This window comes from Chroicocephalus ridibundus, chromosome 7, assembly GCF_963924245.1.
Source record: "Chroicocephalus ridibundus chromosome 7, bChrRid1.1, whole genome shotgun sequence".
In the NCBI taxonomy this organism is placed as follows: domain Eukaryota; kingdom Metazoa; phylum Chordata; class Aves; order Charadriiformes; family Laridae; genus Chroicocephalus; species Chroicocephalus ridibundus.
This window is the reverse complement of record NC_086290.1, coordinates 26,532,962-26,550,121: the sequence shown is the minus strand read 5'-3', so window position 1 is coordinate 26,550,121 and position 17,160 is coordinate 26,532,962. Positions and strand designations below refer to the sequence as shown.

Below are 17,160 nucleotides of genomic sequence, written 5' to 3'. Positions count from 1 at the left end.
CACAGGCGTCACAAACCAAAACATGAAACCAGATAACAGCTTCATATGCAAATATGTGTTTTGGTGATATTCCTTTGAAGGAGAAAATGAACAGACTTGAAAAATTGATCTTCACAGCTTATGACTTAAGAAAATACTAACTATGGATGAAGTAGATTTTATGGCTGATACTATGCACTTTTCAAAGACTGACAACAAGCTATAGTAACAGAGTAGAAAAAATGCCCTACAAGCGCTTTTGTTAATCAAAATATTCATCCTTTGGATAAAAAAAAAACAAAAAACCACAACAAAACAGAACTGTTTCTTGCCCCTTCAGACATTTCTGATGTGGATATAACTCTTCTGTTCATAATATATATCCATGTGTGCATATTGTAGCCATGTTAGTTTTGAACGTGCATTTGAAAATAATATGACTGTTGTATAGCTGAACAAGGATAATAAGCTCATGGGATAGCTTTTAAGTGTTTGTTGAAGTTCCGGATAATATAAGGCTATAATACTAACCCTTCATTGATATGCGTCTTATTTTTTTTTACCCTGAAGCCTTAGTCATGAGTATTCAAACTTGCCCATAACCTTGTTAATACTCTGTGTTGGTGACAATACGAAGTTCATAGTTTGAACGGTTCAAGAAATATTTCATCCCTTCAGAAACTTGAGACAGGTTATGAACTCTTTGCAAATAACAGCAGAACAATCTCCATTCGTGATTTGCTTTGGCATCCTTTCTTTGGGACATAAATGTTTCCCTGAGTTGTCAGTGCCAAAGACTCTAAAGTTTCTGGCAGCCATTCAGCTCTTCTTGGCTTGTGGTCTCGGCTCGGTGTCCTCGTTCTGTTGAACGTATATGTTTAGAAGTGACACTTTGGAATCTCCTCCACTCCACCTCTTGCTTTTTTGCTGTTCGGTGCCCATGACCAAGGTCACTGGGGTATCCTTCTTGTCGATGTAATATCCAAAAAAGTCTGTACAGTAGTGTTTTACTGTACAGCCACAGGCAAAAGGATCAGGTAGCATGTCCCCTACGTGTCTCTGAGGTATTAAGCCTTAAATGATTTGCTTACGCTTACTTGATCTGTTTTGTGTGTAGTGCTAAATGGTGTATCAGAAGTATACATTCTTAGGGTGGTTAGACAGTTTCAGAAGCATTGCAACTTTTCATGACCAGCCTGTTGGAGGAGAGATGGATTTATTCTGCTTATGATCTTTAATCATAAAGTCATCTTTATTCATCTTTATTTGCTTCATCAAGCTAAGCAGTGTTCAGAACTAGCATTGTTAGATCTCCATACAAATACTCATATTTAAAGATGAATGTATTTCCTCCAGGGTAAAGCCACAGATGGGTTGAGAGTGCTTGTCGTCTTCTGGCTAATTAGCTAATTTGGTACATTCATTCCCCCCGCCCACCCTGTTACGTGACCTTAAAATGAGGTAACATTAGTGTTGAGAGTAGTTATTCTTTACGATTGGGCTTAGTGATGTGAGAACAATATCTTGATTTTATATGTACGTTGTTCCAGAACTCTATTATTTTTTGTCGTTGATATCACAGCATCCACATGCTAGTTTTATGCGTTGTCCATCACAGTTTGGTTCAATTCCATCCTTGTTCCTCTTTCACTTCGTGGAGCGGAGCGATGCTGCCTGGCAATGCTCTGTGCTTGCACGATGAAAGAGTAGAAGCACCTCTTTCTGTCTGAGAGAAAGCAAAACTAATTAGAGGATGTATTGAAGTAAACCATTTCTTTAAAAAACTGTCATGTTTCATGGGTCTATAGTGGGTATTGTATCATTTATCTTTCCAAAATCATGTATTATTATGTGTTTAACATACGTAGTAATTACTGTCTTCTTCCAATTACAGTTCATTGCCATGAAAAAGAGGATATGATAGTTTGCCCTATGAAACAGGTTTATATGTGAAATCTGGCAGGTATGTGTATTAGAATGTGTGGTGAGTATGCAAACCAGCACAAAATGCAATTAATATCTATTACTTCTTAAATATTTTTTTATCCTGTTGGTAATGTAGTTGTATAGCTGAAACATTACTTAAAGTACATGGGTTTGTAATTAAATTTGTGACAGTTTACATAAAGGGTTATCTGCTAACTTATCTATAAAGATAAGCTTTAAAGTTTATGGAAAGATTAAGGAATCAACCACTTCTTCTCATCTGTTGGCTCATTAGTATCCTTGACTACTGTGTCTTGTCTGCTGCTTTGTTCTTTTTTTAATTGTGGGTATTGGATCATTATTGCAATGTATTTTTATTTCAGTAACAAGTTGTCTTACTATGTTTGCAGATACTTTTTGCAATTAGTCATGCTACGTACAAATAGAATCACAGAATAGTTTGGTTTGTAAAGGACCTTAAAAGTTCATCTAGTCCAAACCCCTTGCAATAAGCAGGGACATTTTCAACTACATCAGGTAGAATACTTTCTGATTGAGATGTACGTTCAAAACTTACGAAGTTCCTGTTGGGTTTTTTGTACCTTCCTGACAGAGTTTGGAATCCAGGTTCTACTTGAATCCCACATGTTTAGATTCTCAGTGTAGCCAGAAGGCAGAAATTCTTGCCCGTGGAATATTAAAATAACCTGTGGATGTTGATGTATTGATAACTCGATGCAATATTTGTAAAATTGGTTCTATTCTCATTTTAATGCAGGTAGCACAACGACCTGTGGAATATGAGTGATGACAAACCCTTTTTATGCACTGCCCCTGGATGTGGCCAGGTAATGGTCTGACTTGAAGTTATTAACATTGATCAAATAAAAATAAAACAGTGAAATGTGTTTGTAGGGGTTGAAGAAAAGGGGATATATGGTAATTGGTAGAAAGTATCTATGTTTTGCTGAAAAGCAGGTGACAGCAAGAATTCCTCACATTTTGTGTGTTTATTCAGAAAATGTTATCCATAGAAGAAAAAAAATAATTAAATTATCCTTTCTGAGCTGCAAACAGTTTCATTTGTTAGCCCTGCTTTATTTTCTTTCATTAAAAGAAAATAAATAAATAAGCATCCCGATTTGTATCAGGTAACCCGTATTTCTCGGAATATTTCAATGGTAGCGGGGAGCTCATTGTGAAACGTGCTTGTCACTAATCTTCACAACTGTGGTGACTGCAAATATTTAACGCATAATTTTTATTTATGTTTATTTTTGTATACAGGAAGATGCTAACAGTATGCATGCCACAAAATATATTTCCAATTCCTGTTGTAGTTTTAATGTATTCTGTTAAATAGCATTAGTAGATATAGAGCTGAATGTGAGCAGAAAAGTATTATTGAGTATTTTAGCAGATGGTTGCTTAAAAGGAAGCTGTCTTAACCCTTTAATTTAGTAACCTGAAAAATGAATTTGCATTATCTGCTGCATGAGATGGACATCCCTACATTCTTTATATAGAATTTCTTAAACAAGCTGAATTTTTTCATTATATTATTGCACTTGGATTTTGAGTTCAAAATATTTTCATTTTTATTTTGAAAACTTAGCTTTTATGATGAATGGCAGCATTAATGTTATATTAATGGAAAGTTTTGTATTTAAAGCGGGAAAGGACTAAGACTTCTTATTATGTCTAATATGTTCAGAGACATCAAAAGTAACTGAAGAGGACTACCTTCTCCTAAGCAACATATTTGTCCCCATCCTATTTGAATCTCATTTCAATGTAAGCTCTGTCAGAAGTGTTTTGGCAAATAAATCTTATAGACCATGCATCCTGGGGCTGTGGCAATCCTTGATTCCAGTGAAGAAGAGAGAAGTTCATGTCCCTGAAAATGGGCAAGGCTTCTCCAGATGCCAGCTTATACCATAGAATAGAGAGGGAGTCAGGATCTGGAGATCCTGTTCCCTCTGAAGGAGTCTGCCCATCACATAGTGGGGACAGAAAGATGTACTTAAGTCCCTTGGTGTGATAGAACACCAAAGTTTCTGGCTTACGCTGGCACAGGGGCTGTGGAGAGCTGGGCATTTGGAACCCTTGGCAACAGAGTTCTAACCAAAAACCTGGCCTGTATCAGCTTGTCTTTCAGTGATCCTGCATTTTTAATTTCCCTCTGAGCTCGACGCATACGTGTCCTTTCTCACAGAAATATTCTGGGTGACTACTCTGAGGTCAGCAAAGCTTTACATATTGTTTTCTGAGAGATGACACTTGGTGTGTCTCAGTTACGAATATATGTGGAGTGACTTAAATTATTGAAGAATAATCAGAAACATAATTTGGGACTCCAATATTCACAAAGAAGAGTAAGAATTTGAATATTTTGTAAAATGTGTTCTCTTTAGGAAACCTGCATCTTGGGAAACACTTTTTTAGATTATCTCAATTGAAACACTAACTTTACCCACAACTACAGATGCATAGCAAATTTCAAGTTAGTAAGAGTATCTATTTTGCAGCACCTAGCTCGTCTGCTTACTGCTTTTTTTTAATAGAATGTACCCCAGTTTGGGGGGGAAGTATGCACAAAACTGGCATACATCTGAAAACTTGAGGTATTTTTAAAATGCTGACAGGTTTAGTTCATTCACAGCTTTTTCAGTTGTCTGACATTGTTCCAGTGTTTCCCATTCTATCTGCCACTTATTTTTATAAAGTCAGGGGCAAGAGCTATACTTTTTTGGTTTTACACTGTTAAATACAGTGAAGTCTGTGATTACAGATCAATTGTCGTTATTGTGGTAATACACGCAATACAGAAATCAGATCGTGGTAATCAATTACTAAACATTCTGAAGATCCATTAGTATAGCGAGCGGCTGTTTGCCAACGGTTGATGATGTCTGCAGTGCTCGGAAGTTTTATCTTGGATTTTTGATGAATGCAGGTACTTATACTATCATTTCCCTGGTATCATTGCTATTTAGTTAGTATGAACATTGTTTGAGTTTTATAATATTTCTGCTTGATGCTGTTGACCAAGGAACAAGATGTATCTGTCTACGGGTTGTCTGTTAACGGGGTAATGTCAGTTTTATTTGTTGTAAAAATTATTTTCTGTAGAATTGCATTATTTTATTCACACTCAAAATTACAACTATTTCTTAAAACTTTCTGCTGCAGCGTTTTACCAATGAGGATCATTTGGCTGTCCATAAGCATAAACATGAGATGACACTGAAATTTGGTCCGGCTCGTAATGATAGTGTCATTGTGGCTGGTTGGTATATGCTTTTGTAACGAGTTTATTCACTTTTCTGCTGGAATGGGCGTATATTTTATGTATTTTCTGTACATAATGCATAGACTTATGTTAAGAGAAAATATGAAACGTTTTCTTCGCTATAGTTGTCTGCAATGTGTGCTTAGGCAATATTTTCCATACATAATTAGCTTCTGTCAGAATTCGAAGCCAGTATTTTTCTTCATAAGTAACTTTTACTTGGATCTGATATATAATCTAAGTATTTTTCAATTATCAATGCTTTAATAATTGATTAAATTATGTAATAAGCATTCAGTAAGAACATACACCAATAAAGGCTACATCTAACAGGATCTGTAACTGGATTAAACTGTATTTAAGTTTTAATTATTCATTGATACTACTAGTCTCAAATTTTAAAATATTACTGTTCTTTAAATGGGATAGTAAAAGAAAGAAAAAAAAATTATTTAATTTTGGCTTAAATTCAAAATACTTCTGCCGTGTTTCCACCTCTGAATTCATGGTATACCCTTGGTCAGTTGTAACTAATTTTTTTGTTTGTCTGGGATCAGAAGTAGTCACCAATTGATGATTGATTGCATTATAAATTTTGAAGTTCTTGAATGAAGATAGCACGTGCTAATTATTCTAAAGTTATAATCAGACTGGGTTTGGGTTTGTTTGGTTTTTTTTTTCAGTGGTGGAGCAGCCTAAATGAACTTCACAAAGGCCTTCAGACATTTTCCAAATTTAATAATAAGAAGTGGCTAATTTGTTAGGATGAGCAGATAAAAAAATAAATGTTACTCTTAAACCAGCAGTCATACATTTTAAAATTCTAAATGTGATCCTCGGCAATAAGGCAGGGGACCTGTCAAATAATCAGGTGTTTGAGAATGAAACCATGGCAGTGTCTGACTCTTTGCAGCCACATGCCAGTGTATGAACTGTTAGTCGTAAATGCCAGCTTACGTTAGTAAGGTGCACGTAATACCACTTTACCATATTTTAAGTGCAGGTCATTTTGTGGCAAATGTGGTTAATTTTGACCTGGTAATAATTGTGAAATAACGGGAATTTATGTAGTACCAAAAACTTTATAGAAAGACTTTTCTGAAACTGCTTCATGCATAGTCACGCAGATACCAGAAGTCTTATGATTCCAGCTTGACTGTAGAAGCATCATAGGAGTCAGTATGATCTTGCGTACAATATCACACTTCCTTTTAGAGTTACACGCACTTGAAAGTCATCACTACTGTTTTCACAATATGAAAAGAAAGAAGCAAACTGGCCTCCTTGTAGGCCTTATCTTTATTTGAAAATAGAGCCTGCTTGCTCACTGAAGTGATCTGCTTTGCTAGACTCCGCACTTGAGAGTAGCTCCCTCTGGTTTCTGGACACAGAAGAAATGCTTTGATACCCTCCCAAAACTCTTCAGGGGCTTACTGGTTTGCCAGCTGCAGTTGCTTGTCTCCAGCAGGTGGAGTATGGCCTCTGGCTGGCCTCCCTGCAAGGCAGAAAGGAGCTGCTGGCAAGGCATAAGAGAGTTCTTAAGCATGTTGCGGCTTTCTGTTTGCTTTTATTCTGAAAAATATTTACGATATGTAGGTTCATAAATGGTATTTTTGAAATAAAATTGTGGGGTTTCTATACGCTTCGTTTCAGATCAGACACCAACACCGACTCGATTCTTGAAGAACTGTGAAGAAGTGGGCTTATTCAATGAATTAGCCAGTCCTTTTGAAAATGAGTTTAAAAAGGCTTCTGAAGATGACATTAAAAAAGTATGTTCAAAAACTTCTTCTCAGAGCTTCTACTTTTTTCATATCAGAGACTCCATTTAAAGAGCAAACTTTGGATTTATGTATTCCCTCCTAAGCTATATCAGTAATCACTTGCCAGCTGCTTATATTTGTTGTATGGAGAGAATACAAATCTAAGATTACTCCTCTGAAGATTAGTTTACCTGATTAATTTTACATAGTTAGCGTGGTCAATGGGACGCTATGACTTCATCTGAATTTTTAAAGTATCTAGTTTATATCTGTTGAAGTTGATCGTTAGCTTTGAGTGAAATTTCATTAGGCGCTATGAATAAGCAAAAAAATAAATCTGAAAAGTAAAGAGTTTTTGCAGAAAGAAAACACATTTGTAAGAAACCCCTGTGAAAAGATGATTATGCGAACACTGATTGTTTTGATTAGTTTTTAAAATACCGATGTTATTCTAAGAATCAATAGTAATGATATGAGAGTTAAATACTGACTAAATTTAAATAAGTATCAGTAATTTGGTTAATTATATTCACTATGTGTTGAAATCACTTTTGCCTAGACATTATTGATGCCAACCTAAATGTCAACTTTTTTAATGTACAGATTGAAATAATATAAGAAAAATTTGGACTGTATCTTTCTAGCAACTTCATGTTTTTATGAGGAACTTCCCATACATTTAAATGTGTTTTCTTCTATTTATTTCAATACTTTCCAGTCATAACTAATTAGAGGCCCAAACACTTAAACACTTCTGCAAATGAAATATTTTGTTCAATTACCCTTTGAGTAATTTTGCTGTTGGTTGATAACCTGGTTGACTTCCACAGGCAATGATAAAAAAAATACAGTTTTTATACTCCTATATAAAGATTTTGCAGAATTAGTACCTACATTTTTTTGTTTCAGTAAAGATTTTGATAGTTGCTTGTGAATAGGATGGATTATTGAGGCTGACAAAGCCTCACCCTTGCTTTGTTACTGCAACTATACCAAATCATGATTGTTTCAATTTTTTTTTTAATTGGTGCATACTAACTGTCCTTAAAACACTACATATGGTAATGCTTATTCTGGATTTACTAATACCTTTTTTCTGTGTAATTCACCACTGCCTTGGAGGAAGCTGTAGGAATTGCAAAATATTTTAAACATTTTGACAATTTCTTTAATTGATACTAGTTTTCCAAGCTGCCTTCTGTGTTTTGAGGAAAAAACAATGTCCTGCCATATCTCTGGTTGATTAGTATACATAAGCAATCGTGGCAAGGGGTGGAAAAATTACCATAATAGCACACTTTCTAGGGCATTGATGGTTTAGTTTTTTTCTGTAGTATTTCCTATTCAGATGTGGTATGAAAAGGGATTCCACTTTTAAGTCTTTCCTGCCCATTAGTAATGTATTTTGTAGGAGAACTAGGAATTAGATTGAAAAAAGCATTTGGAAGAACGTAAATAGAAGATGAGCTTTGTGGGAAGTTTCTTCCAAAAGTATTTGGGTAGCAGATAGACACGAGTATAGGCTTTCAAATCTGTAGTATTGCTTTAAGTATTTTTGTAACTTAATTTCTGTGTGGCATTTCAGATGTCCTGGTGGATTTTATCTGTGTAGTAATGTAAAACTTGTTTTTTTCAATAATTATTTGCTGTAATAAGTCTGAAATTAATTGTCCGCAGTAGCTTTCTTAATTTGGAAATGTAGTTGGGATTTTGCGCTTTGTGGCATGTGATATAACGCTCTTAACTGTGATTTTTCAGTGTAGCACAGTCATCCCTCAGCTATAGACTTCCTGTGACTCTTGAGAAAGGAAAACTTGAGTGTTTTTTAATTCCGAAGAAGAAAATACTTAGTTTGACATCGGTAACACTCTTGTCTTTCAACACCAAAGATTAGTATTCATGCAGATGCTGGAAAAATAGCCTTGACTGGTAATGCATCTGCATCAAGCTCTTCTAAACGTCAACACCTCCCTGTTGTTATAAGGCTGATACTCCTCTTTAGTTGCTTACGTTTTTCTTGTGTATTTTAATTTTTTTAGAGATTGAGTAATTTTGTTTTACACTGGTGCTCTTAGATGCCTCTAGATCTGTCTCCTCTGGCAACACCAATTATAAGAAATAAAATTGAAGAACCTTCCGTTGTAGAGACAACTCATCAAGATAGTCCTTTACCTCATCCTGAGTCTACTACCAATGATGAAAAGGTCAGAGCCCTTTTATTTTTATTTTTTTTTCTATTTGGAGTTCATTTTTCAGGTATTTTGACGATCTGTATGTTTACTTTACATGATAGCCACACTACTTAACTGGTTGAAAAGAATTTTCATTTGCCATATTCCTGTGAGTATGTACTTAATTTGTTCAATTCCTTACTTAGCTTTGGTCACAGCAATTATTTCTTTGCCTCACACTGGCCGTCCAGTAAAGACAGAAAGAAAATCAAATTCCTGCTATGCTAGAAAGCGCTAAAGGGCCTCTTCTGTTTTATGCATTATCATTCATAAAAAAGCGAAGGAAGTTCAGTTTCTTTGATTGTTATTTTTTTAAATATCGTCAACAGTTTGAGACTCTTCATGTGCATGTCTATATGTTTATCCTATGTTTTACTATAAATTGTTTTGTAGAACAGCAAGGGATGTTCTATAAAAATGTGTAGGGACGAATGGGCTGTCTTTCAAAGCTAAGCACCATGTAATTTTGTTTCAAACTTTATACTTTTTAGGCTATAGCAGTATGTTTAAAAGTGATCTCGGGCATTTGCTTGTTAGTGCGTACTTCAGTACTCATAGAAGACTGAGGTATTGTCTGTCACTAGAAGATGTTGCAGTCGAATCAGTTTTAGAACTATTGCTCTAAAGAAGAAATACATGGTTTAATAGTAATGATAACTTTGATAGTGACTTGCAGTGTTTTCATCACATGGAATTCTTTTGAAGAACACAAAACAAAGCAAAATGAATGACATGAAGTAATTATTTCTATTTCTACACCAATAAATAAAAATACTAAGAGTAGAACATAATAAGCAATACGGTTGCTCTAGTCAATCTTTTTTCTATGTGCATCTTCAGCAGGCAGTCCGCTTTTGAGGGACTTAGCTACCTTACTGCCAAGAATCAGTAGGACTCTTCAGGATCTCAGGGGAATTCAGGTTGGAAGGGACCGCAGGAAGTTCCTGGTCCAACTTCCTCCCCAAAGCAGGGGTTAGCTCTCAGATCAGACCACGTTACTCGGGGCTTTACGCAGTCTGGTCTTGAACCATCTGAGGAGGGAGGGAGGGAGGCTGCGCAGCCTCTCAGTGCAGCCTGCTCCAGTGCCAGGCTTTCCTTGTGGTGAAAGTGGGGTTTTTTTGGATCGAGTCTGAACCTCTCTGGTTTTGACTTGCACCCCTTCTCTTATCCTGCCAACAGGCACCAGTGTGAGAATAACCTGAAGTGTCTGACAGAAACTTAAGAGAGTTTCAATTCAGGTTTGTCTTTACAAAGCTTCACTGAGTTTTATTAGTTAGGAAGGACGAGTAATCATAGGTAATCAAGGCAATCACGTAGTCAAAAATAATAAAAGTAGTTTAAAGGAGTACATGTAAAGAGCTGCTTAGATTAAGCAAATCATAGTCCAAATCTGAAGTCTTCTTTATTTCACATCTTCTTTATTTCAGAGGTTAGTTTTTTCTCTGCAGATACTTAATTCCAAGTACTCTAATTTTGGCAGGAGATAATATTAGTATCTTTATACAGTAGTGGTTCAGTATCTCATTAGCATCATTACAAGTGAAAATTATATCTCAATGCTTGGCAGTACTTATAAACTTGTCTCGCTCATGATGTAATTTCAGTGTTGTCACTGTAACAGTGCTGACGTGAAAAGCTGCTGCTGCTCAATGCTGTTCTGATGTTTGATTGTAGAGCCAAGCTGAGCAAGGATGAGGGTGCTGCTTGGAGGGTGCTGCTGCTGAATGTGGCCTGCAGAAGTTGAGAAATGTGAGCAGAGTGTTGCTGTTTTCTCAGTTAGATTTTTATATTCTCCATCTATAGCTGTATTGAAGGAGGGAACGTGGTTTTGGTTTGGTTTTTTTTCAGGACATAGCTGTTTTTAAAATATATATGCTGCTGTAACCATTTCACTGGCTGAATGTATTTTAGTAGCCTTAAATGATTACAGCCTGTTAATGTATGTGCAAGACAGTTCTAATTTTCCTTGTAGTTGTCAAAGGAATTTCTTAGAGACTCTTTAAAAATATTATGCTTAATTCTTTCCTAGTTTTTCGAGAGTTTCTTAAGTTCTGTTAGGCTTCAGTAAGAGTTGATATTCTGCTTTGAATAGACCAAGGCACCATTATAAGTATATCAAGGCTTTAAGCCTTAAAATAATAAGCAAATGAAACCTAATTTATTCTCTGAGAGCTTTCAAACTCATTCTAGTTGCAGATTAATAGTACTTTGAAGAGCGAACCTCAACAGTTTCACAAGTTGCTTAGTTGTTGTCAGATAGCTAATTGCCTAACTTAATTATTTTTAAATGAATTGTTTTCTTACAGTAATAATCAATTACAGTATTAGTTCTGGCCATCTATGTTTCTTGTAAAGAGTTCTGTGTATTCATTGGTGGCATTAGGAAATCATTACGTGATACCTGCAAATAAGCATCTCTGAAAACACTTCTTAAGTAAAATAACTATCTTCTTCTGTAAAATATTTTCCGTATCAGTGGTTTTTAGTTTCAAGAATAAAAGAGTTGGGGAGGTCCTTTCAATAAGTCTCTAATATCTTTGAATAGCCTTAAACTTCTTTCTTGTAAAGGTAAGATCACTTTGATTTAATCTCATGATTGCAAATTCATCTCTGTTTTTCTTGTTCTTTAGCAGAATATATTTACAAACTATTTCAGACAAAATTTATACTTCATTAGTGCAATGCTTTGATGACCAATTAGTACCTTCTATCAGACTGCTGTGCCTATGGTTTTGTTTTTATATGCTAATAAAATGTCAGTTTCCTTTAGATCCTTGAATCTGCAGCTTGTATTATTGCCACATTGCTGCAGTAACTAGCACATGCGTGTTTTTTCCAGGGTGTAGCATAAAGCAAGTTAGTGCAGAGAGTAAAGAGGAAGCTGAAAATACTTTGTTTTCAACTGTATAAACACACTTGTCGCTAGGTGTGTTATTCCTTCAATGGTTGAGGATTGTTTCTGATCTTTTAAACAGAGCACAAATGGTGTCTTTAATAACACACAAATAACTGTGTGCATGGGAAGTTTCTATTTTCAGAATGTTACAGATTTACTTCAGATTTTTGTACATTAATCTTCTGACCGTTGCTGAAATCTGGTTTCCATTGAGCGCTTTCTCTAAAAGTTGTGAATTGCCTTTTTCTTAGTAGGGGGTCAAGCCAGGGAGAGACCCAGTTTTACAGTCAGTATTTATTTGAACACCGGTTAATTAAGCTGCTGTTATTAATAGCCAATAAGTATTCTCAGAATGCCATAGCTTACTCGTACATGGCTGCAACAACAGTTGGGAGGCCAGTCCCAGCTGCCTGCTCAGAGGTGGACAGTTGTACTGACATCCCAGTGACTTCTAGGGAGGTGTTCGCAACGTGTTTGAGGGCAGGTTGGATGGGGCTTGAGCAACCTGATCTAGTGAAAGATGTCCCTGCCCACGGCAGAAGGGTTGGACTTAGGTGATCTTTAAAGGTCGCTTCCAACTCCAGCCATTCTATGGGGGTCCTTCAAGGGGTCCATTCTTTCATCAAGTGTATATATAATCTGTTAGTCTTCGTTCGCATGTAGCAGCCCTGTGGTTTTGGATGTTGTCTGGAATGTAGAGCATGTTCATGCTAGCATAGAGATTCAGCTGGTGTTGTGAGTTTATGATTTGTTGCAAATTTGACAGGGACAGTTTTCTCTGGAGCTTATCCATTCTCAGGAGCGCTTCTCTTCTTGGCCTGCTGTATTTTGGTAGCTATTTCTCCATCCACATGCACAGGTACTTACAGAAGCCATACAAACTTACACAAACCCATACAGAAGGGGCTGTTATGGCATTGTTGTTGAGAAGGTGTGAATATCTGGTTAGTTTAGATTTTTATTTTAAAGCTATATATATGGCTTCATGGCTGCTGTTAGCCAGCTGTCTTTTCCCTCCTTTTTATGGAAATTAGAATTACTTTGCCATGGCTATTTATTCTGTGGTGTTCATGTATCTAAGTTTATATTTATGCATATACTTTATATGTGGTTGCCGTGTATGAAGATGTTTCAGATAAAAGGAAGAACAAGAAAAAGAGCTTACATGTCTGTTGGCTGTTAGGGGCAAACATGGGTGTTCCTGTGTTGGATCCCTACCATGGGAATGGACTTTCTGGTGGCTCCTTGCTCACAGTAATGAGACACGTAAAAGTGGCAAACAGCAGGCAGGAAAGAGTGAAGCTGAAACCAGTGAAGAATGACACAATATTAGTTCCTGAATTGACCATTGCCAAAAGATTATCAGGGCAAGTATTCTCCCCTTATGCCTTCCTCTAATTTCACACAGTCAAGCAGTTCAGCCTGCTTTATGTTTTCCCTGTGGCTCTTCTCACTGAGTAAGATGTGTGTAGCTGTTATACCAAATTCCTTATTTGCAAAGGAGTGTTGAATCCTCTCCTAAGAATATATACTAGTCAACTCTTCCCATTTTTTTGTCCTGTTTCTGCAATTCCATACTGGATGTTTTCTTCTTTTGAGTGAATGCTGATCTGTAATTCTAGGTACTGTGCTCAAACATTACAACACTTATAAATACACCAGATTGGTACTAAAGAAAAAAATTCTTGCTTTCTTTAATACAGCTTACTATTGTTCTCCAAAAACTGTCATCCACTGTAAATAATCTTTTAGGTCCCTTGGGGAAAAGCCTGAATGAATTAATGAAACCCTCATGATCAATTTAGCCTCTGAGCTTTTGAAGGGAGAAAATTTCATCATCTAAAGTCCTTTCTTTTTTAAAGCCCACTTAGAGTTCTATGAAGTGCTCAGAGGAGCACACACATTTTGCATTGGATGTATAAGACGACGACTGTCTTACTACTTAAAGCTTTGTGGATTAATTTTAGAAACTTAAGCTTAATACAGAGCCTATATGACACAAGTATGAGATGTTCTCTTTGCGTTATGAAGTGGAGCAACTTAAAGTCTGCTGGTTTTAAGAGGTAGTTTCATGTGCCATTGATTGCAGTAGCTAGTGTCAAAAGAATAAATAACTTGGAAAAATGCCGTCTGAAGCTAAATCCTCTCTGAAGCCTGACAATATCAAGGGTTTCCTGGGAGGGAACACGTTGGTTACAGTAAGGAATTTCTAGGTTTTCAGAAACAACAAATTCAAGTACTAATTGATAACGTACTTTACCTGATTGCTAAGCTAAGAACTGTAGTCAGTTCTGTCTACTACTTACTTGCAACTAAGGAAATATAATTTCTGTGTTCAAATAATTTCTTCTGCTTTAGGATACGCATATATTTTGCAAAGCTATGAATGTAACACTCCAAGTATTTTTAACTTAGTAGCACTTTAGTTAAGAGAAGTACATGGGTAAGGGATAAAGGCTTAAAAAAAAAGACAGGTTTTTTTGTTCCTGTTTTACTGAACCATAAAACTCTTGTTTCGCTTGTTTAAGTCTGGAACAATGGACTGAAACTGAAATGTACATAAGGACACCATAAAATGTTTTCCTTATTCAGAGTATGGGTAGACATGATGGTGCTGATAGCACCATGTGTTTCTTGGCAAAAAAATTAATGTTAATACCTGATGAAACATGAATTATAAGTAATAGTAGCCTTAGCATAAATTGGTCCAGGGTTTGTCATAAAACTTAAAATCACTGTCGTTGGAACAGTTTCACTTTGATGGTTTAAATGATTTATCCAAAGGGGTTTTTTTAATGCTTTTAATTGTATAACTGACTCTACTTGCATAATAATATAGAAATTCCGATTTGTTCCATCAAACTGTGTTCATTTAACAGTTGGAATTAATGCTCTATACTTGTATTTTACAAACTGATTAGTCTTTCTTTTTCCTCAGGAAGTGTCACTGCAGCAGACAGCACAGCCTACATCAACAATAGTTCGTCCAGCATCGCTACAGGTTCCTAATGTACTGCTTACGAGTTCCGACTCAAGTGTTATTATTCAGCAGGCAATACCATCACCAACATCTAGTACTGTTATTACCCAGGCTCCATCCTCTAACAGACCAATAGTGTAAGTTACATAAATCTTAGTAAAATGTTTTTGTACGGAATTTGAAAATATTTTGTCTTGTTTACTTTCAGTTACTGTTTCTGCAGTTAATGTACAAATTTGAGATGCTTTGGTGTAATGTGGTGCTTTACTACATATGAAACATACAACTGTCACTACATGTGAAATATAATTCCATGTTCTCCACATCACTAAGTTCATGTTTTTGATCTCCAAATAAATGCTACATTACAACTGTAAACAAACCAATTTAAAAATAATGTGTAAACTTGTTCTCTTCTCTGGATAAGTTTTCTTTTATATAGTTCATTCCTTTTTCAGTCCAGTTCCAGGTCCTTTTCCTCTGCTGTTACATCTTCCTAATGGACAAACCATGCCTGTTGCTATTCCTGCATCTATCACAAATTCTAATGTGCATGTCCCTGCTGCAGTTCCAGTAAGTAAGCATGATGCTATATTAATTTGAAAGTGGAGCAGATGTGCATAAGTGCAGCATAGAACATAGTTTTAAGCAGCTTGATAGCTGTTTTGGCTTCAGAGGGTAGTGCTGTCATATGCTCTCTATTATGATAACATACTCAGGTTTTCTTCATTTTTATACTTTATCTGGTCAGCTTGTTAGACCTGTCACCATGGTGCCTAGTATCCCAGGAATCCCAGGGCCTTCCTCCCCACAGCCAGTGCAGTCTGAGGCTAAATTGGTAAGTGAAAAACTCCATTATTCCTCAAGAAGAATAACTTGAGAAATTAATTAAATTCTCTTGCTTTTTAAAACAGCTTTAGTTATCTTTTGTTAGTCTAAATTCTGCAAGTACAAATTTAATAAAAGTAGAAAAATAACAGGTGCGTTTATTTTACAGTGATTTCAAATTCCAGCCTATGTTCTGTTGTTAATGGTAATTTTGATCTTATTTTCAGTCATTCTTTTAAATGAACTAGGTTTTTAACTAAACTCCTTCTTGGTCCTTGTATTGGAGGATAGGAAATGTTAGCTGGAAGAGAGACAAGATTATTAGCATGGTAACAGTGAACATTACCTTCAGAGAAGCAAAATATGTTTCCTCCCAAACGATATGATACTTCTTCAAAAAACTAGGGAAATAAAAAGGGTTTTTTTAATGATGTTTCAGAATCTCAACTGAGTATGGGCCATTTGGCAAGAGGTTTGTAATTAGATATGTGTTACTGACATACTTAAGAAATTGTTGTGTGTGGAGGTTGTTTCGGTTGTGTCAGAGCAGTTTGGGGGTTTGGGGATTATATGGGAAAAACATGAGTAAAACAAGCATAAGAAAGTTTATTTTGGTTTTGTTGTTGTTTTTTTTTTTTTAATATTAGGGATCCAGTTATGGTGGTAGTTTGAATTAATCGTCAATTTCTTGAAAATATTTCTGCAACATTAGGTAGTTCCTTCTCTGTTTTTCCTGTCTTGTTCATTTGTTCCAAGTGTTCTAAAATAATAGAAAATCTATTATTAAACAATAATTAATGCATTTATGTATTTACAAGATGCCTCTGTAAACAGTACGTGTCTTGTGAAGCAGTGTTCCTCTTCTGACTCTTTGTGCTAAAAAAGAATCAGGAAAAATAGATAAAATATATTTTTGTACATCAGTATTGGTAAGCGGGAAGATGTCCATAACATCCTTTGTTATCTCCTTTCTCTTGACCTAAACCTGTGGGCTTTCTTTCCTTACCCATTTGCTCTCCTCAAACCACAATATGAACAACAGTGAGTTTGGGAATACAAATTATTCTGCTGTCTGGAGTAATGGCATTCCAGTAGAGTGGGCACACTATTAAGCGTATTGCTGAGAGATTTGCTTTTACAAAGCTTTAAAGGGGGGAAAGAAATACATGTATGTGGTGAAGACTTTGATGTCACGTTGGAACAAGCAGTCAGTCAGATGCGAAGAAAAACAAAGATCATTAGACTTAAAATTTAACAGTCTCATT

The 17,160-nt window shown here is 35.9% G+C and overlaps 1 protein-coding gene across 9 annotated transcripts in view; it reads left to right on the top strand.

Annotated features, from left to right (window-relative positions):
* The window catches only part of ATF2 (activating transcription factor 2), a 50,344-nt gene that overhangs the window by 7,850 nt on the left and 25,334 nt on the right, over positions 1–17,160 (top strand). For 4 of the 9 annotated variants that reach the window (XM_063341013.1, XM_063341011.1, XM_063341015.1 and 1 more), the window contains 8 exons: positions 1,874–1,942; positions 2,684–2,753; positions 5,098–5,194; positions 6,851–6,969; positions 9,036–9,164; positions 15,026–15,204; positions 15,526–15,640; positions 15,819–15,905. In XM_063341013.1, coding sequence (XP_063197083.1) covers positions 2,706–2,753; positions 5,098–5,194; positions 6,851–6,969; positions 9,036–9,164; positions 15,026–15,204; positions 15,526–15,640; positions 15,819–15,905 — 774 coding nt within the window. In that variant the 5' untranslated portion in view covers positions 1,874–1,942; positions 2,684–2,705. Of the gene's footprint in view, positions 1–1,873; positions 1,943–2,683; positions 2,754–4,051; positions 4,146–5,097; positions 5,195–6,850; positions 6,970–9,035; positions 9,165–15,025; positions 15,205–15,525; positions 15,641–15,818; positions 15,906–17,160 lie in introns of all 9 variants that reach the window. The other 5 variants (XM_063341019.1, XM_063341018.1, XM_063341020.1 and 2 more) reach the window with 3 other exon arrangements.